This window comes from Dipodomys ordii, unplaced genomic scaffold (genome assembly GCF_000151885.1).
Source record: "Dipodomys ordii isolate 6190 unplaced genomic scaffold, Dord_2.0 Scaffold116, whole genome shotgun sequence".
NCBI classification, from domain to species: Eukaryota; Metazoa; Chordata; class Mammalia; order Rodentia; family Heteromyidae; genus Dipodomys; species Dipodomys ordii.
In genome coordinates this window covers 2,962,549-2,984,094 of record NW_012267332.1, presented here as the reverse complement: position 1 = coordinate 2,984,094, position 21,546 = coordinate 2,962,549, and the positions used below count along the sequence as shown (strand labels likewise).

The 21,546-nt window shown below is 38.9% G+C and overlaps 1 protein-coding gene across 1 annotated transcript in view; it reads right to left on the bottom strand.

Annotated features, from left to right (window-relative positions):
* The window catches only part of Zdhhc15 (zinc finger, DHHC-type containing 15), a 101,763-nt gene that overhangs the window by 60,263 nt on the left and 19,954 nt on the right, over positions 1-21,546 (bottom strand). The window contains exon 2 of the mRNA XM_013028912.1: positions 17,890-17,916. Within this exon, the coding sequence (XP_012884366.1) occupies positions 17,890-17,916 (27 nt within the window). The remainder of the gene's footprint in view (positions 1-17,889; positions 17,917-21,546) is intronic.

The window sequence follows — 21,546 nt, the reverse complement described above, 5'->3', positions numbered from 1 at the left end:
CTAGGTGTTGCTCCCAGGGACTAGTGGAAAATAAGTGATTTTCTCTGTGTTTGTGTGTGTGTGTGTGTGTGTGAGAGAGAGAGAGAGAGAGAGAGATGCTTGCATACACATTCTTGAGTGAATATGAATAAATCTAGCAGACAGACTACTCCGAATGCAACAAGACAAGCACCTAAGTGGGGGCAAAGGAAAGGAAAGCATCTTTACTACATATTTTCAGACACATAAATACAAAAGGCTGTTGCTGTAGCAATTATCTAACATACTTTTTTCCTTAAAAGCTATTGTTGAAAACTAGTTTAAAAAATTATTTTCTGTAATATCTTTCATATCAGTTGATGACTAAAAGCATTTGTGTTGCTAGAGGGGGAAAACAGGCGGAGTAAAGAACCTTGCAGTTACACCTGTAATTCAAATAGGAACTGTAGTCACAGCTTTAGCAATTAAGAGTCCTTGCTAAAATCTCCCATTTTGGCTCAGGATAGAAATCCCCAGACTATGATAAAGGGAAATCTGGCAGCTAGAAAGTCACATCTCCCTGTGAGCAGAACACTTAACACTGAAACAATGAAGTGTTGATCTGTGTGTGCACGTGTGCGTGTGTCAGTCCTGAGGCTTGAACTCAGGGGATGGGCACTATCCCTGAGCTTTTTTTTCCCCCTCAACGCTAGTGCTCTACCACATGAGCCACAGCTCCACTTCTGGCTTTTTCTTTTTTTTGGGGGGAGGGGGTTAATTGGAGATAAGACTCCCATGTTCTTCCTGCTCAAGCTGGCTTTGAACAGCAATCATCAGATCTCAGCCTCCAGAGTAGTTAGAATTACAAGTGTTGATCTTAATGGTGAATTCACTGCCTTACTTTACTTGTTCTGCTTTAGAAACGCTAACAAAGAGCTATGCGTAGTGGCTCAGCTAATTGAAAAAATGAATAGGACAAGATAGAGTATGCCCAAGGTTTAGCTACTGCTAGCATTTGAAATTTTCTCATTATTTCCAGAGTTTATCCAGATAAACCCTACTAGTCATTCTGATGGTGGGATCAAGTTCTGGCACCAATATATGGCACTATGCTTTGAAAGGGTATGCCTTGTTGACATTAACTTCAAAGGTCAGGGTATTAAATACTGAAATACATGTTAGCCTAACCTCCTTGATCTTAGGAGACACTCCACTATCTTAGTCCCTGCTGTAAAGCATGGCCTTTCCCAAAATCTGGTGACACAGGCCCTTCCCCGAAATTAACTGACTGAGGTCTTATCAGGTGACACAGGCAGCTGCAACAATAAACCTTAGCCCACCACAACAAAATCCCCTACTCTTATGCACCTTACAAACTTCATGTCTCACACAAACCAGACTGTAGCCTACTACCTGCCCCTAGTCAAATTCTCTATCCCCAGACACCCATCTCTATAAACCCCCTTGCTCAAGGACAAATGCTGTCCCTACCGGGGAGGATCAGCCCTGTTGGCTTGCTGACAATAAACTTTGCTGTATGTGACTTGGTGTCTGCGTGGTCTTCTGTGCTGAGGTTTCCACATAACATCTGTGAATGAAGCTGGCAAAATGAAACTCAAGGAAAGCTGTTGAATGACAGGGTAATGGGGATGGGAAAAAATGGGAGTAAATGAGGGGATCGATTTGATTAAAGTGTTGTATATGCACATGTGGAGTACTACCATGAAACCTCTTTGAACAATTAGCATGCGCTCACAAAAAGAGTGTCAGGAATGTAATGCAGGTCTTGTTTTGGGGTGTGGGGTACCAGTGGTAGAAGGGAGGGTGAACCGAGAGCATGAATGAACTGCATATGGTAAAAGTACTTTATGTACATGTGCGAACAAAATAGAATGAAGAAGCTTACTGAGATTGGTTTGGGATGAGGGAGTGGAAATGGGGGAGAGTGATGGAGTGGGTAAGTCTGATCCAGATGCATTGCGTACATATATGAACATGTCAAAATGAAACCTTGTTAATAAAATAATCCATGTTAATAAAAATGTGTGAGCCGGGCACCAGTGGCTCACGCCTGTAATCCTAGCCACTGAGGAGGCTGAGATCTGAGGATCACGGTTCAATGCCAGCCCGGGCAGAAAACTCCATGAGACTCTTATCTCCAATAAACCACTAGAAAACCGGAAGTGGTGCTGTGGCTCAAGCGGTAGAGCACTTACCTTGAGCTGAAGATCACAGGGACAGCGCCCAAGGCCAGAGTTCAAGCCCCACGACCAACAAAAAAAATGTGTGGCTCTTTCCCAGCTCTCTCTTCTTATTCCCAGATATCTCTTCTCTTTCCTAGCTCTCTCTCTTTTCCAGCTCTTTCCCAGGCCTTTCCCAGACGCGTAGAGGGCCAGTATGGCCTGGTGCCAGCCAGAACAATGAATAAATCTACCCCTTACCTGAATACCACATGCATGGTGCTGTTCTTATTCGGCTACTTCTTTTTAAAAACCTAACATAAATGGTGCCGTGACTCGGCTTAAAGTCAAGATAGGTGGGATTCCTGTCTGGTTTTTTCCCTCTTTTTGCTTTTTTTTTTGTTTGTTCTTCCCTTTTTGCTCTGAGGAATACCCACAGTTCTGACAGCCTTTTGCGAACCCGTCTGTCTGCTGCGGACACAGCACATCGATACCATTGCTGCCTTCACATCCATGTCCACACCACTTCTCTACTCTGGTAAGTGAATCTACTCTCTAAGGCTCTCTGTTGCTCAGTCTCTGTCCAGACGTGGCGCCACGCCAGAGAGCTCCTATGGCCTTTAGCTGAAAGGCCGGTCACCTTTGAAGCCGAGGACACATGGTTTTGGGGGCTTGGCCATTTCTCTTTAGAGGGCTCTGGGGGAAGTCAGGATACTGCTTCTGCCTGGTCAGCTCTCCTTCACTGACTGACTCTCCTACTCATTTAATGGGGTGCTGCGAGTCACGCCCAAGCAGTGAAACCCCTTTGAAATGCCTCCTGCGCTCCCTGGAAAGCCAGAGCGCCTAATTTTTATGCCATTCTCAGCTGTAGACAGTTTTTGCCACTGCAATGGTAAATGGTCAGAATTCTGTTTACTTTCAGGCTCTCTTTGCTCTCTCTCTGCCAGTCATGTCCAACTTTCCCTATCTCTCCCTTTCTTTTCTACATTTTGGCTTGTGCCCTGAAGAGTGCGACACAGGCTGGGTCCCAGGGACCCCCTCTAGGTTCCCTCTCAAAGGCTAGCCAATGTAGGCTTGATCTATCTGTTCAGGGTTTCTTTGCATTCTTTCAGAAATTCGCCATCTTGGCCACGTGGTGGGTTAAGGGTTTGACCCCATCTGACCCTTAACCTTCCACTAAGTTTACTACTCCATCCAGCTATTCTAAGGTGCCTTGTAACAAGTTGCTCTTTTCACAGGCCCTGGTAAGTGAGGCCCAACCATCTGATGTGCTTTGTTAGCATCTGATGTCTAAACATTGTTGTCAAAAATTTTAGGTTTTGAGTTTTGCCTTTTTTGTTTCGTGTTGTGTATCCTACTACTGACTATGTGGTTCTAAAATACTGGACATATCTATGCTAAAATTCTCATCACATCTAATGAGTTTTGTCATTGCAGAATATTTGTTGGTCAATTCTTGATAAGAACCAGGTAAACTCTACTTATTCTACTTGATCTCCTTGTTGCTTTAATTGGAAATAATAAAGGGCTTTTGTGGCAAAGATTGCAGTTCAAAGCCAGCCCAGGCAGAAAAATCCTGAAGACTCCATCTCCCAACTAACCTGCAAAGAGCCAGGTTGGAAGCATGGCTCAAGACTCTTATCTCTAATCAGCAAACACTGCAAGTGATACTATAACTCAAAGTGGTAGAGTGCTAGTCTTGAGCAGAAGTGCTCAGGGACAGTGCCCAGGCCTTGAGTTCAAACCTCCTTGACTACCAACTGGGACAAGCCATCCCAGCAATGAGCACCTAGACTCAGCCAGTCTAGGGAACAAGAGACCATGTAGAGGAGTAAGAGGAGATGATGTCATATCAGCCACTTTGCTTGCCCTTTCAAAATTAACCAGAGCCGAAGGTCAATAGAAGTAAGAAGCCTGCCCATCTAGTGTCCGTACCTGTCTACCCAGCAACTGGGCAAGAATTTATATTCTTGCCTTTCTTACCTGACTTCTCCTCTACCTAGTCACCAGATGTCACAAGTAGCTAGGGACATTTCTACCAACATTTTTCAGCCCCAAGTCCTTCCTCTTGCCATTTATTTGCTCTCTAGTATTTTTTTTCCAGCCCCTCAATGCCTCATGAGACTTCTCCAGACTTCATCTAAGAACTCACGCCATCAAGGGACAGCTGCTGCTTGCTGCCTTCTCTGGGAGGGAACCAAATTCCAGCCTTTTACCCCTATTGCTGACACCCCTTGTCAGCAGGAAGTAGCCAGAGAGAATCTGTGCCCTATTTCATGATTATTAAAAGGCTGGAATGTAAGGTCCGCTCCTGGATGACGAGCAGACTACACCCTCCTCAAGCCGACTTCACCCTCCTCGCAGCAAAGTCTCCACCCAGGACCTGTGTTACCTAGGCAACTGGCACACCTGGAAGAGGTCACATCTGCATCTGCTGAGGTCACATCTGAAATTGATGTGGCCATACCTTTCTCCGCTCATACCCTAGATAAGGCCTCGCCCAGGCCCAGACGCCCTCTTTCCCAGTTCTCTCTTCTCATTCCCAGCTCACACTCTTCTCTTTCCCAGCTCTCTCTCTTTCCCAGCTCTTTCCCAGGCCTTTCCCAGCCTCGTGGAGGGCCAACATGGCCTGGTGCCAGCCAGAACGATGAATAAACCTATCCCTTACCTGAAAAAAAAGTTTGGAAAAATAAATATCTAACAAATAAATAAGTTAGAGTTTTATCCAAAGTATACAAATTTCTCTTAATCATCCATTAGTCATTTACCACTCATCAATTTATATTTTGTATTTTATTTTGTAAAGGTTGGATGTTTGGTCTATACCAATTCTTTTAGGGGAGGGGGGCAGGAATGAGTCTCATACCTTAGTTACTATGCAAAGCAAATTTGATTTAGGTTTTGTAGCACTAGAGATCAAACTCAGACCCTAGTATATGCTATGCAAGTGCTCTACCACTGAGTTACATACCCAGATTAAATAAACTTAACATTTTTAAGTTTCAAAGAGCTTTTGGGTTAGTGTGTATTAGGATTTGGTGAACAATACCAAGTGAACAAGATACAGAGATTTTCTGTGTTTATGAATGTTAAGAAATGTTAAAGAGGGCTGGGAAGGTGGCTCAGTGGTAGAGAGCTTGCCTTGCATGCTTGAAACCCTGGGTTTGATTCCTCAGCACCACATAAGCATAAAAAAAAAGCCGGAAGTGGTGCTGTGGCTCAAGTGGTAGAATGCTAGCCTTGAGCTGAAGAGCTGAGGGATAGCACCCAGGTCCAGAGTTCAGGCCCCACCACCAGACCCCCCCCCCAAAAAAAAAGAAATGTTAAAGACATCTCTCCTTCTTGGTCTGCTTTGGGCATTGATTGAAAAAAATGCATTGGTATTCAATTGACTGGGTTTTGAACTCTGGATTTGCTACTCGGTATAATTGTGTGTCCTTGGGCTGACAGTATAGGTTAGTGGTAGGGCACTTACCTAGCATGTTAAAAATCCTGGATTAGATCTTTAGTAGCAACCCCTTGACCCCAATATAACAATAGCAACAAAAATCAAGACAAATCTCCTAGAGAAGCTGGTTAACCTTGCCAAAAATATAGGTGTGCCTGCATGCATGTAAATATATATATACACACAATCATCTATTTATGCATGTGTGCATATATAAAATAAATATGCTTAACTATATTTCTAAATAACACATACATGAAGTGTATTTTTAAACTTTTGTGTATATAAAATTAAAATACATGACTGAGAAGGGTTTTTTTTTGAGAACTAATAGATTAAAATGTGTGAATGTATCAGTAATACTTTCAGAAATTAAACACCAAGGGTGTTTTTCCCTCTTTCTTCTTAACGCTTACTGATTTATTTTTCTTATTTATTTTATTATGGTAATAAAAAGTTTCACAGACTTACAGGGCATACATACTATGGCTTCATAAAAGGAAGGCACTGGTTTCTTTTTAGCCTTTTTGGGGGTGTCTACCCAACATTGCTTTGATTCATTCATGTTGGGTCTAAAGACATAGGAAGAGCTAATCCTTTGGGGAATAATCTTTGGCTTCTTTCCTAGCTTAGAATGATTATTCTGTATATGTAGTTTAGATTAAGTAGATCCATTGCTTTTATGATGTCTGGAATATTCACAGTGGATTCTAAAGGGGAATAGAGATTCTGTGTTACCTACGTGGGATTTATGGATCAGGATTTATTGGCCAGCAAAGCGGAAGGAATTCTACCAAGGACAGGTTGGTTCTCTCAGAACATATTTCCTTTTGTTGATGTAACTAATAAATATAACATCGTTAACAAGATGTTGACTTTATTTTAATATCATAGCATTTCAGAGTTTAAGGGACTTTAGATGTTACTTGGTAGTGGTCTAAAGATGCAAAAATCTGGTTTACATTATTACCTCTAGCAACTAGCCACCCAGCTTTGGTTTGAGTAATGGGGAATTTATCAACTGCTCGGGTTGCCCATTTTATTATAGTTGGAAATCTTGATTAGGTATACTTTTTTTCTTATATTATTGGTTGCCGCCTGACAACGCCTACCCATTCTACCTGGAGGAAATCAGATTTGCTTAAGGACAGAGACTTGTATCTAGACATTTAAAGATCTCTTACAACTCAGTAAGACTAACAGCTCAATAAAAAATGGGCAAAAGGAGCTGGGCACCTGTGACTCATGCTTGTAATCCTACCTACTCAGGAGGCTAAGATCTGAAGATTACAGTTCAAAGCCAGCCTGGGCAGAAAAGGTCTGAGAAACTCTTATGACCAATTAATCACCAAAAAGCCAGAAAGGAAGCTGTGGCTCAAGGGGTAGAATATAAAAGCTTAGAGCTTTTGGACAGTGCCCAGGCCTGAGTTCAAACCACAGGATGAGCACTAATAAAAGGGAGGGGGGCAAAGACTTAGCCAGACAGTTCACAAGAGATGATTTAGATGCCAAAGAAGCTTATGGAGATACTTGACATCATTTGTCATTATAGAAGTGCAAATGAAAACCACACAGAGACACCATCATAGACACAAGAATGGTTTAAAAACACAAAACAACACATTGATTTTAAAAATTAGGTGACAGAAAAGATGTGAGCAACTAGAATAGTCATATATCACTGTTCAGAATATAAATGGTAGAGCTACATTGGAAAATCCTTTGAACGTTAGTTACCAAATTAAATACACCATATGAACCAAAACTCCCACTCGCATTTACTCAAGAGACACAAAGACAATGCATATGTATTCTTGTCAGATTCATTCAAAATGGCTCCTAACTGGAAACAACAACCTAAATGTTTCTAGACTGGTAAATGAAAAATCAAATTGTGTTATGTCTGTAATATGAAATACTACTCAGCAATATAAAGAACAAACTACTCATATGTACAGCAATGATGACAAATGTGGGAGGAAGAAGCCAAATACAAGAGTATGTACTATATGATTCAGCTTATGTGACATTTTAAAACGTACAACTATGAGAAAAAGAACACCAATTGATATGGAAGCTGGAAGTAGAGAATGAGAGAATTTTTTGCAAATGGGGAATAATATAAATATTATATATACTTCAATTATAGTGTGATTTATGCCATGGCATACATTTATCAAAACTCGCCAACTTGAACACTTAAAAAGCACTATTCTTATGTAAATTATATTTCAAGAAATCATACAGAACCCAAACCAAAGATATTCCAAAGTGAGCCTTTTCCTTTCTTCTTAGATTTTTTTGACATTTAGCAAAACAGGTAACTATTTATTTTAACTTCCCAATCTATATTCAAATGTGTTAGGAGGTACAGGCCATAGGATTGCAAGCAAAGTCAATAGCTATGTACAAAGCTTAAGGAAGGGCAAAACCATGATTGAAGCAGCACATTGGCTTCACTGGGGTGGATGGTTTTTTTGTATATAGATCTCATTTTTCACTAAATGTATGCTCATCCAGTAATGGATCATGGATATAACGGGAGGAGTGTCTAGGAGAGGATCAGTTAGAGGGGGAGAGAAAAAGGAGGGGACACTGAGGGGTAGAGTATCCAAGGGTGTTTCATATATATAGTGAAACCCACCACATGACTTGTTTGATAAAAATGGTAAAGGAGGGGAGGAATAGGAGTCTGGTGTGGGGTAGGGGAGGGGCATTGTGAGTATGTATGGAAAATTGTATGGAAAATTATTATTAAATTCCCTTATGTTAGATCTGTATACCAATTCAAAAGTAGAATTAGATATATATATATATATATATACATATATATATACATATATGTGTGTGTGTGTGTGTGTATACTTTGAGAGAGATCTGTATACTAATTCAAAAATAAAATTAGTAAAATATACATACAGAGAGAGAGAGAGATTGAGAGAGAGAGATGGTTGAGTGTCGATGGCTCACAGTGACAGGTGATTGAGATCTGAAGAACATGGTTCAAAGACAGCTAGGGCAAGAAAATCCATGAGACTCATCTCCAATTAAGCACCAAAACAAATCCAGAATTGGTGCTGTGGCTCAAGTGGTAGAGCACTAGCCTTGAGCAAAAAGCTCAGGGATAGCATCCAGTCCCTGAGTTCAAAGTCCTAGGATTGATGCATGCATTGACACATGCATGCACATGCGCACACACGTACGAACGCGCGCACACACACACACACACACACACACACACACAAACATGGATGTGTCCAAATGAAAAGGTACAAAATTAGTTTAAAATAAAACTTGCAAAGTGGTATTCACAATTGAACCTTACTCCATCCTTATGCCTATCATCATCACAAGGGACTTATACTTTCTACTTTACACACTTCTGCATTATTGGTATTTTATGAAGTTTTAGAACTTTTATAATCACAAACAGCAATAAGCTCGGAGTAATGGTTCACACCTGTAATCCTAGCACTTGGGAACGTGAGGCAGGAAGACAAAGTTTCCAAGGCTCTATCTCTAAAACAAAATAAAAGGCAAAAGGGATGGGCTGGAGAAACAGTAGCAACTGAAACTAGGTAACAGAGGAGAGATTACTAGAAGACAATTTCCAAAATTATGGGCAGGGTTTAGGTAGAAACAATGATAATGAAGCATCTTTGTTAGAGTAAATTAGACTCCACCAGAAAAAAAGGGGGGGATGGGCTGGGTGCTGGTAGCCCATGCCTATAATCCTAGCTACTCCGGAGGCAGAGATCTGAGGATCACGGTTCAAAGCTTGCCTGGGCAGTAAAGTTTGTGAAGTGGGTGTGGCTCAAGTGGCAAAGTGCTAGTGATGAGCACAGCTAGGTTTGGGGACAGAGCCCTGGCCTGAGTTCAAGCCCCAGGATCGGCAAAACAAACAAACAAACAAAAAGGATGAGAGTGTGTGACTCAAGCGACACAGTACTTGACTAGCATACATGAGACCCTGGGTTCAATTCCAGGTACCCTAAATAAATAAAATTTAATTTTTAAGTACATTGTGAAGAAACTACAAAATTAATCTTAGAAGACCCATACTACAAAGTACTCAAAGATCATTTTTTAAATGAAATATATTTTTGTATACTAAGAGAAAAGCATAACAAAAAAACTCTCAAGCTACAGGATATCACACTATAATCCAATTAAAAAATAAAACACGCAAATATACACATGAATATTTATGTTTGTATGTAAATGCAATGGAATATATCAGAATTCAAATCAGACAGTGATAGGAGTAGAAGTGATCAGAGTATTGGGAATTTTTATATTATATATTTGCATGGTAATTTTAGTTCATTAAAGATTTTTTAGAACTGTATTTCCTTGGGAAGGAGGCTTTTATTTTCATCCTTCATTATAAAGTAATTTAACAAAAAAGTAGGTATAAAGTAGTATATTGTTATTTTTATTATTGGTATTTTTACTAAGTAGCCTAGGCAGTCCTTGAACCCAGAATCCTCTTGCTTCCACTTCCCAAGTGCTATTACAGGTGTGTGCTACAATACTCAGCATTATATTATTTTCAAAATTATATTTCTTTCAAATGATACATTGAAAACACAAAAATATACATATCAATGGGGACTCTGAGCTATTTCACTACATGGGTACATTGCATAATCAGGTTAAAAATCTATCTTCTCGGGGCTGTGAAGATGGCTCAGTGGTAGAGTGCTTGCCTTGCATGCATGAGGCCCTGGATTCGATTCCTCAGCACCACATAAGCAGAAAAAAAAGCTGGAAGTGGCATTGTGGCTCAAGTGGTAGAGCACTAGCCTTGAGCTGAAGAGCTGAGGGACAGCGCCCAGGCCCAGAGTTCAGGCCCACGACCAGACCCCCCCCCAAAAAAAATCTATCTTCTCAAATATGTATCATTCCTATTTGTTTCTGCGCTGATACTGGTGAGTGAACTCAGGGCCTTGCTCAGCTTGCTTGCTCACAGCTGGCACTCAACAGTCAGGTTACTTGGAGCTGGAGCTGGATTCAAACAGTAATCCTCCAGGTCTCAGCCTCCTAAATAGGTAGGATTAGCTACTCAGCTAATTCCCAGTTCTCCCATCACTTGCCACTGGCTTTTGGTACATTTATTACGTCTTTATGGTGAAATTTTTCAAAATTCTTTCTTAGCTTTTTAAAATTCATAGTATTCTGGGTCTTTATTAACAAAGTTTCAACCTGTGCCAAGAATCCCTAGTGTTTCCCCTAAGCCCTCCTGTAATATTTTCATGTTACCTGCTTTTATCTCAAGGTCTTTGATTCATTTGGAATTGATTCTGGTACAGGGTGATATGTGTAGCTAATTGGGACTGCAGCATTGTTGAAGAGGCTGTCTTTCTTCCATCCTGTTTTTTTTTGGCTCCCTTATCAAAGATTGGGTGGCCATAGGTCTGTGGGTTCATTTCTAGATCTTCAGTTCTATTCCATTGGTCCTCAGGCCTGTTCTTGTGCCAGTACCAAGCTGTTTGTATTACTACAGCTTTATAATAGAGTTTGAGGTTTGGTATAGCTACTCTTCCAGCACTGTTCTTTCTGCTAAGGATTGGTTTTGCTATTTGGAATTTTTGAATTGCTTTGGGGATGTGGCCAAAATGGAACCCAACTGCATTGTTGGTGGGAGTGTAAACTTGTTCAGCCACTCTGGAAAGTAGTATGGAGGTTCCTCAAAAGACTAAACATAGAGCTCCCCTATGACCCAGCAATCCCACTCCCAGGCATTTACCCAAATGACCACAAACAAGGCCACACTAAAGCTACCAGCACAACCATGCTCATTGCAGCATCAAATCCTGACTTATATAACTGTAACCCCTCCGTACATCACCTTTACAACAAAAAAATCAAAAAATAAAATTCATAGTACATGATTGTTATCTATTGCCACTCTACAGTATAATACCACAATGTGACTATTTACTCCTAAAAGTAACTTGGTACTGTTGTAAGATCTCAGTTGTGAATCCAGTCACAAGAAAACAGAGAAGCTGCACATTGAGAAGTTGCATCAGGAGTCTTTTTTTTTTGTCGGTCGTGGGGCTTGGGCGCTATTCCTGTACTCTTTAGCTCAAGGCGAGCATTCTACCACTTAAGCCACAGCACCACTTGAATCAGGAGTCTTTATTAGACAGCCAGACCCAATTTCCTTACTTCACTACTCATTGATTGGACCCTCATCTCTTTCACTTCTTCTTTCCCTAACCTCTGCCATCCACCATTCTACCCTCAATCTCCATAGGATCCATTATTTTATTTTCCACATATGGGTGAAATTTGTGGTATCTGTGTTTCTCTACCTCGCTTATTTCATCTAACATAATGATCTGCAGTTCCATGCATGTTGTTGCAAGTGACTCTAGTTCATTTTTTATGAATGAATAGCATCCCATTGTTAATATACATTTTCCTCACCCATTCATCAGCTGATGAACACTTAGGCTGTTTACATTTCCTCATTATTGGGAACAGTGCTGCAGTAAACGTGAGGATGTAGGTATAGCTGTCTTAACATGATTCAATTTCCTTTGGTTATATATCTACACAAGTAAGATTGCTGGATCATGCAATAATTCAATTTCTGACTTTTTTGAGAAACTTCTATTTTATTGCCATATTGGTTAAACTAATTTACATTCCCATCAACAGCATACAAAGGTTTCCCTTTTTCCACATGTTCAACAACACTTGTTTATCTTTTTACTGCAAACCAACATTCTTATCACAGTAAACTAATATCTCATTGTAGTTTAACATTTCCCTTGTTTTTTTTGTTGTTGGTCACTTGTATGTTTTCTCTTGAGATATGTCTATTTAGATCTGTTGCCCATATCTTAATTGGCTTATTTGGTTTTTGCAATTGAATTTTTAGAGTTCCTCAATATCTCCCTTTGTCAGCTGTATAGCTTGTACTCTGTAGTGTGTCTTCAAATATAGGGTATTATTAAGAACACTGAAACAGCTCAAAATGGAACTGAAGATTTCCTAAATAATTTGGAGGTAAATATATAATACCATACTGTGGCCTCAAGTTTTTCCTCCAAGTGCTCTCTTATCCTTTTGGTGTTTAATATATCACCAAAAAATTAAGACTAGTAGTGAGAAGCTGACACAAAGCAGATATTACTATGATCTAGATTTTCAAATGAAAATCTAACTAAGCTCTTCAATTAATTTACTTAGGCCCCAATTAACTACCATAGACTGGTGCCTTAATTACAGAAATGTATTTTCTCACAATTCTGGAGATTAGAAGTTCTAGATCAAGAGTGACAGAGGGCATTGATGAAAGTGAACTATGCAACTTGTGGGTGGAGATGGGAGAGAGGGAATGAGAGAGAATGAGGGAATAGATGACACTATGAGAAAGGAAATGTATTTATTACCTGACATATGCTGTATGTCACTTCTAAAACAACAATAAAGTAATTTTTTTAAAAAAAGAATGATAGAGGGGGTGAGATTGACTGGAACAGAATGTAAGCATGTCAAAATGTGACAATGAGCTTCCCCACTCCCACCTTGTATAACTAATATAAGCTAATTTAAAAAAAGATGTTCAAGATTGAGATGTCTGCAGTGTTCCTTCCTTCTGAGGCCTCTCATTGGCATGCCAATTGACATTTTTTCCTCTGTCTTTGTATTCCTTTTGTATCTGTGTCCAAATTTTCTTCTCTTACAAGAGCATTCATCATATTGGGTTAGGCCCCACCCTCAGTGATCTCCTTTTAACCCATATATCTCTTTTAAGGCCATATTCTGAGGTACCAGGGGTTAGGACTTCATGTGTGAATTTTGGGAGGATTTAATAGGCTCATAACAGTTTTTTTTTTGGGGGGGGGCGGGCTGAACTCTGGGCCTGGGCGCTGTCCTTCAGCTCTTCAGCTCAAGGCTAGCACTCTACCACTTGAGCCACAGCGCCACTTCTGGCTTTTTTTCTTTTTGCTTATGTGGTGCTGAGGAACGAACCCAGGGCCTCATGCATGGAAGGCAAGTGCTCTACCACTGAGCCACCTTCCCAGCCCATAACAAGTTATTTTAAACAGGAAGTTTATCCATATCTGAGAGGGTAAGTAATTACAAGCATGGAGCTTTAGAGGAGAAACCAAAGAATTTAGTATGCAAGCCATAAAATGCAAATGAATTTGCAGAGAATGAGCTGAACTTTTGTTTAAAATGATTAATGGCCTCTTTGAAGGTGAGTAATACATTACTGTTAATTATATTTGAAAGATGTGATAGATGATGCCTGATGTCTATATCATTCTTAAGTTCATCTCTCACTTCATGTTGGGGCCATACTAAATTTATAACCTCTATTTCAATTGAGATCCTCATTTCAGGGGTAGAGGAAGGAAGACTTTTTTTCTGGTTAAGATCTTAAAAGTATGGATAGAATCACGCTAATGAGATCATCTTTGCAATACTCTTATGAACATGATCGTGCTTTAGTATGACCTATGAAAGAAAATAGGGAGTTATATATCTTTAATAATTCCTATATAACCAAGGCTGATAAAATATATAATATTCTAATCTGTGATTCAAGATGACCTGGGCTTTAGTTCCTTTGTTTGCATAAAAATCGGCCTAACTGGGTCAATCTATTTTCCGCCTTCAGATCACAATTGTTCTACCTTCACAATATGAATGCATAGAATCTTTTTAGATTCATGTATTTATTCCAAGACATTAAAACATAAAAAATGAAGTCAAACTTGTCCGACAACTCATAAATTCTTTCATCTTTAATGTATAACCCAGAAACATTGTACTAAATTGGAAATAAGTTGGGAAGGGAGAAATAGAAGAGAGATACATATAGATTTGTGGACCATAGACTGAGTCCAGTCCCAGGAGAGTGAATGCATAGATTTTGACAATGAGGTCACAAAAGCAGTCATAAGGAATTATAGTCCTAAACTATGTTATGCTTCACAGAAGATAGGTTTTTCGGGTCCCAGCCAATGTTTATATCACTAACAGTAATAATAATCATTACAAAAATAACACAGTGATATTGGGTGCCAGACACTTTGCTATGATACTTACAAACATCATCTTACTCATGTTTAAAATAACCATAGAATGTAAGTCTCATTTCTATTCCACAGAGAGGACAGCAAAATTTAGGTTATACATGTTAAGTGGCAAAGTCGACTTGTTCCCATACAGATCTGATACTAAAAGGTATTTGCTTATTTGGTACTGTTATAATTTTCTTAACAGGGCATAGAGATTGAAAGCTATAAGGCACTGTACTCACTTCCTAGACAGTGGTGACAATAACCACCAACCAGATAGGTTAAAATGAGAGAAATTTATTCTCTCAAAGTTCTATTGGCTGGAAGACTGATACAAGTTGGAGGCAGAGCTATGCTCTTACTGAAGGCTCTTTTCTTGCCTCTTCCTAGCTTCTGGTGGTTGTTGGCAATCCTTAATGTTCCTTTCTTTGTGGGACCATATCTCTGCCTCCATGTTCACATGGCTGTCTTCACCAGGTGCTGGTAGCTCACACCTGTAATCCTAGCTACCCAGGAGGCTGAGATCTGAGGATCATGGTTCAAAGCCAGCCCAGGCAGCAAAGTCAGTGAGATTCTTATCTCCAGTTAACCACCAGAAAACCGAAAGTGGTGCTGTGGCTCAAGTAGTAGAGTGCTAGCCTGAGCTGAAGAGCTAAGGGACAGCACCTAGGCCCAGAGTTCAAGCCCCACAACTGACAAAAAAAAAGACATGGCTGTCTTCTCTCTGTATCTGTATATTCAAATTTTCTTCTTTTTATAGGAATACCAACTACTGCATTAGGGCTCAGTCTAATCTAGTATGACATTATAGTAACTTGAGTCTATCAGAAAAGATCTATTTCCAAGTAAGGATACATTCAAGTTCCAGATGAACATGCATTTTGGTAGGGAACTATTCAACCCAGCATAGGAGCTACTAGATTGATAAGAAATGGAAACTTTTTGCAGTATGTTTCACTGTAGAGTTCTTAAACTTTTGAGATGAATGGGATTTGAGGTTTCCATTTCTTTGGTATGTTTTCTTTGCCTATGGCAAACAACATTCCTGCTAACAGTTATGTAATTTTTTTATACTTTAGTAGTTCTGTGTAGTTTGAAGCAAGTCAGAGATTCAAAGGGTTAGTAGGGAGGTGAGATATTCATTAGTCTGTTGGCCTGTTTTGAGAAAAGGCTCAGTGATTTATCACAGATAGTTGGGGGAGGGCAGGGGGAGGATGGGAAGGGATGGGAAGGGGAAACAAAGGAGGAGGCTACAATGCTTGATAAGAAATGTACTCATTATCTTGCCCATGTAATTGTAACCCCTCTGTACAGTATTTTCACAATAAAAAAAAGAATACCAACATACAAAAAATGTAACAACTGAGTTAGGTGTGTTAGTTCACACCTATAATTCCAGCACTTGGAAAGCTGAGACAGAAGGATTACAAGTTCAAAGTCAGCTTGAGATACAAAAAAAAAGAGGGGAAAAACAGTAACAACCGAGATTGTTTCTTCTTAACACTTAAAAAGCAAACTACTGCATATTTAGATTAGTTTACATGAAATCTATACGATTTTATTAAACTAGCCTCATTTGATAGAAATTGAGGTCCAGAGAAGTTGAGATGCTTTCCAAAGTCAAAGAGCTAGCAAACGACAGGGCTATAACTGCAAGCTAAATACTCTGCCTCCCAAATCCTATGTTTTCCCCATTATACATCATTGCAAAATGAATAGGCAAAATCTGCTCTTATTCTACATCATGTTGATGAATTTAAGAACTATTGAGGAAAGAAGTACTTGGAACTCCTAGAATCCTAGAGACAATAACAATCATATTTTTCTGTAATGATTGCTTAGAGAACCCGAATGCCAAATTAATATTACCAGGGAGGTATTGAATTGAGTTGGGCTTACAAATGACCCTACACACTAGGGTAGCTAAGTTTATTGGTAACAGGCAGAAACTTTGGACACTGGGGGAAAAACAACTTAGTTTTAAGTTTCTGAGTAAAGATTCAGCTAAGCAAACCACAAGCCACATATTGAAGAGGAAAAAACAAATGTAGATTTGGTTGAGATTATGGGCTTTGAGGGTTTAAATACTGATGCTCACTAACACTCACTAGGACAAGTTATTTTACCTCTTTAAATTACAATTTCCTTCTCTATAATGTAGACATGTACATTGCTATGTTGGTGTAAATATTAAAGGGTGGGACACACACACACACACACACACACACACACACAGAGGCAACTTAGAAATGTACCCAACACAACAAATTTCAGTTTCCAATAATATTAGAATACTATTGTCATTATTCCTTTTGAGTCATGTATCATCTTAACCCCCATCCAATTTGTCTTGAATGTTTATTGTGGAAAATATTTATAATTATTAAAGATTTGCATACAGAAAATAGGTTCTGACCTTAAGAAGCCATTCATAGAACAAGAGGCAATGTAAAAACTGCCATAATGCAATAACAATAGAAAATGTTCACTGAGTCGCCATGATGTACTATGCCCACCTAGGTTCCAAGTGCTTGATGTAATTAACTTAGTTTTTCATAACAGTTCTGTGAAATAGGTGGTATTATTATTTTCTATATACAAATAAATTGAGAACAGGAGTAAAATGATTTGTCAGGAAGTAGCAGAGCCTAGATTGGAACACAGACAAACTAGCTCCTATGGTTCTATAGTCTCCCCATCATACTGCTGTTACCTCTGTAGCCAAGGCATCTTTAAATGAAAAGTTGTAAACTGAAACTTTAAATCATTACACTACAAATTCTCAATGGTTTTATATTTTAACAATCGATTCCCATGAAATAAGGATTTAAAGTGACAATAGAAAGTGACTATATGAATATTCCAGCTATTACTGATAAAAAAATCACATGACACTAATGGATAAGGCTCATGTTGACACTTTTGAAAACTTTTAGAAAGGCAGTTAAATTGCAAGTCATGTTGAAGAAGAGTATAGTACATACATAGGAACTATGATGGTGAAGGATTTAGGCTATGTGGCCTCCTGTGGGCTCTTACTCTATCCCTTTAATAGGGGATGGATTGGGGGGAAAGGCCAGGTACCTAGGACAACAGTGATGAAACAAGACAGCCCAGAGCCACTATGGCAGACATCACAGTTACTATAAATCTTGATCATTTCCCATCCTATCCAATAGTCAAAAGGTCCATTGAAAATATGTTCTCCTGAAAATATGTTTTCCGGAGTATGGTAAGTATGTTCACAACATACACTTACCTTTCTCTGCTGGGCTCATAACAGTAACTGTGAAAAGACAGAGAGAGAGAGAGAGAGAGAGAGAGAGAGATCAAAATTAGTAGTGTTTCTACCAGATAACTTGAGGGGTTTGGTGGGGCTGTGATAGATGAGTGGGGAGAGAATTACAAAAGTATAGGGCTGGGAAGGTGGCTCAGTGGTAGAGTGCATGCCTTCATGCCAGAGGCCCTGGGTTCAATTCCTCAGCACCACATAAGCAAAAAGAGAAAAGAAAAAAGCCGGAAGTGGCGCTGTGGCTCAAGTGGTAGAGCGCTAGCCTTGAGCTGAAGAGCTGAGGGACAGCACCCAGGCCCAGAGTTCAGGCCCCACAACCGGACCCCCCCCCAAAAAAAAGAGAATTACAAAAGTAGTAACATTGATCAAGATGCATTATAAATTAACACAGTGAATTGAAACTCCTTTGTACAACTGCTTAAAGATTAAAAACTAGAAAATTCAAAATATATTTTCAAATTCATTTTTCTACACCATGTTTTTTGACCAATTTAAACAATATGACTTTAGAAAATTACCAGCTTAAGATGAAGGAAGGCAAAGATGATGAAATTCCATCCAATGCTGCAGTTCTTCATCTTAAAACATCAGTAATTAAGAATTATCAATTATTCACCAAGCTGGTATAATCTAATATTTTAAAAAATAAATAGAAGCATAAAAGCTTATAACATGGCATTAAAAATGATCAATTAAAAGATGATTACAGAGCCAGGCAACAGTGGATCACACTTGTAATCCTAGCTACTCAGGAGGCTAAGATCTAAGGATTGTGGTTCAAACCCAGCCTGGGCAGAAAAGTCCCCATTAGACTCTTATCTCCAAATAATCACTCAGAAGCCAGAAGTGGATCTGTGGCTCAAAGTGGTAGAGCACTAACTTTGAGCCAAAGAGCTCAGGGACAATGCTCAAGCCCTGACTTCAAGCCCTACATCTGAAAAAAAAAACATATTATTTAAGTAAAAAAAAAAATCATTAAATCAAAAATGCACCTAACTTACTGACCACTTACATTAGCCTGCTATTGATCAAAAACATCTATAAATAGTCTATTTACAATCAAATGCTGAATATTTTTTTATTTTTATATATATTTTATTGTAAAAATACTGTACAGAGGGGTTATAGTTACATGAGTAAGATAATGAGTACATTTCCTATAGAGCATTGTTCCCCTCTCCTTTGTTTTACCCTTGCCATCCCTTCCCTCCCCACCTCCACAACTCCTCCCTCCCCATCCCATCCCCAAGTTGTAAAGTTCATTTTCAACATAGTGTCTTGTATATTGTTACAATGGTGTCAACCTGTATCCTTATTTCAGCATTTTGTTATTTCCCTTCCCCTCCCCAAATTAGAAAAATGTATATATGAGATGCAAGGCACCGGAATCAAATACGGTGAAAACAGGGGTTACACCATGGGGGAAGAACATACAAAAGAAAGAAAAAAATCACATAGTACATTATAAATACATTTAAAACAATCACAAGAAAGATAAAACCACTTGTGTCCCTATCTTGGGGTTCATTTCGCTTAGCATAATTGTATATGGTCACATGTACATTCAAATGCTGAACATTTCGTCTGATTTCTTGAATACTATTCTAAGAGTAGATAACAATGGATGCATGATTCTATCTTCACAGCATTATAATGTTGAAAAAATCTTATGTCGATTCATCTGTAATTTAGTTTCCCAAAGTGGTCACTGTGTGATAACTTTAAAGGCCAACGTCATTTGTCTATTTGGAAGTAATACAATGTGGATATTGTCAGACTATGTCAGAAATTCCCTTGCCCTGTTAGGTGATCCTAGACACATTCTTTGCTTCTCTAAAATTACCTGCCTCTTAATGTTACTTGAGAACTAATGGTGTTAATCTGTATGAATGCTGCTTCCCATAGTATTTAGCAAAAGGTAAGTGTCAAATGAATATTCATAGTTATTATCTGTGAATTATGAGTTCACATGATATCAGTAGAGAAACTTTAGTGACTGGTTTATCTCTATCCTTTCACAAAAGGAAGAAAATAACTGTAGTTATCAGATGATTTGCTAACCAGACATAGAGCAATTACAGTTGGGACCAGATTCTACATTCCTCAGATTTTTCCACATACTGTGTCTATTTGCCTCAATTATTTCTTGTTGGATTTTCATATATCACTTCTATTTAAAATGATATTTGTTCAAAATGAAGTCTACCCCTCTTTACTCACCACCATGACCATCTGTGTGCATTTGTACTAAATGTTAAGGTAAACAGGTCATATGACACAGACTTCAATGCTAAGAAGCTGACAAATTAAAGACTTTTCTACATAATGATAACAAATAAGGGTTAGGGAAATGGGAGAAATTCAAACAGAATGAGACAATTGTTCTAGGTGCTACTTCTTCATTGTCATAATATTCCCCTTTATATACAGGTCTAGTAACTTTTAAAAACAATTCTCATTTGTGGGGACAGAGATGGAAGGGGATTTTGGAAAATAGTAGAGGGGTGAATTTGATCAGTATATTATATACATCTATGGAAATATCACAATTCAACCCTTTTGTACAATTAATTTATGCTAATAAACATTATCTCTTAAATAATCATTTGAGTGGTCTGTTAAACTATTAAATTTTGCCTGTGCTAAAATATGACTAAATGATTTTTTTTCTAACACAACAGACTGGAGATTGATAACAAGTTCCTTTTTCCCAATTAAAGAATCTTGGTTAAGAATATATGAAAGAGGTGCATACTGTGACAATGGGAATGGAACTGTGAACAAGAAGCCTTGATGGGTCAACCTGAGACTTCATGATTTTGCACACACCTGGCTGCACTGATTCCACCAGACCTTGAATTGAGCTAATTACATCTCTTTAAAATGGAGTGGGAGAAAATAGAGTTTCTTAGAGACCAATAGACTATCTTTTCTTCTACCTCAGGCTGAACATTTCTAACTGATAACACAAAAACATAAAAGATGTACAGATTAATGGGGGACTATATAATGTTTGATATGTGTAAGCGTATAATATTTAAATCAGGTTGAATGCATTCATATTGTCTCTTCAGACAATACTTCTTATGTATTCATCCTAAACATTTGCTTTGAAATGTCTGACTTTCCATATGCTTGGCCACTTGCTCCAGCACTTTGGGTGAGGAAAGATCACCTTGTACTTGCAGATACTGTAATGAGACAACATGAATATGGAAGAAAAAGTGAGAACTAATATGTTCTCTATATAGGGGGTGAAGGGACAGTTCTCTTTTTTGTTTTTTCATTTCTTTTTTGCCAGTCCTGGGGCTTGAACTCAGGGCCTAAGTGCTGTCCCTGAGCCTCTCTGTGTTCAAGATAGTGCCCTACCACTTGAGCCACAGCACCACTTCTGGTTTTTTGAGTAGTTTGTTGGAGATAAATCTCATGGGAACTTTTCTCCTACGGTGGGTTTGAACCATGATTCTCAGATCTCAGACTCCTCAGTAGCTAGGATTACAGGTGTGAGCTAATGGTGCCCAGCTAGGGACAGCTATCTTTAATTAAATTCAACACCTTCAAGAATGACATTGATTTATATAATCCAAGAGCAGTGGGGAGACTAGAATGAATGTGTATAAGTTG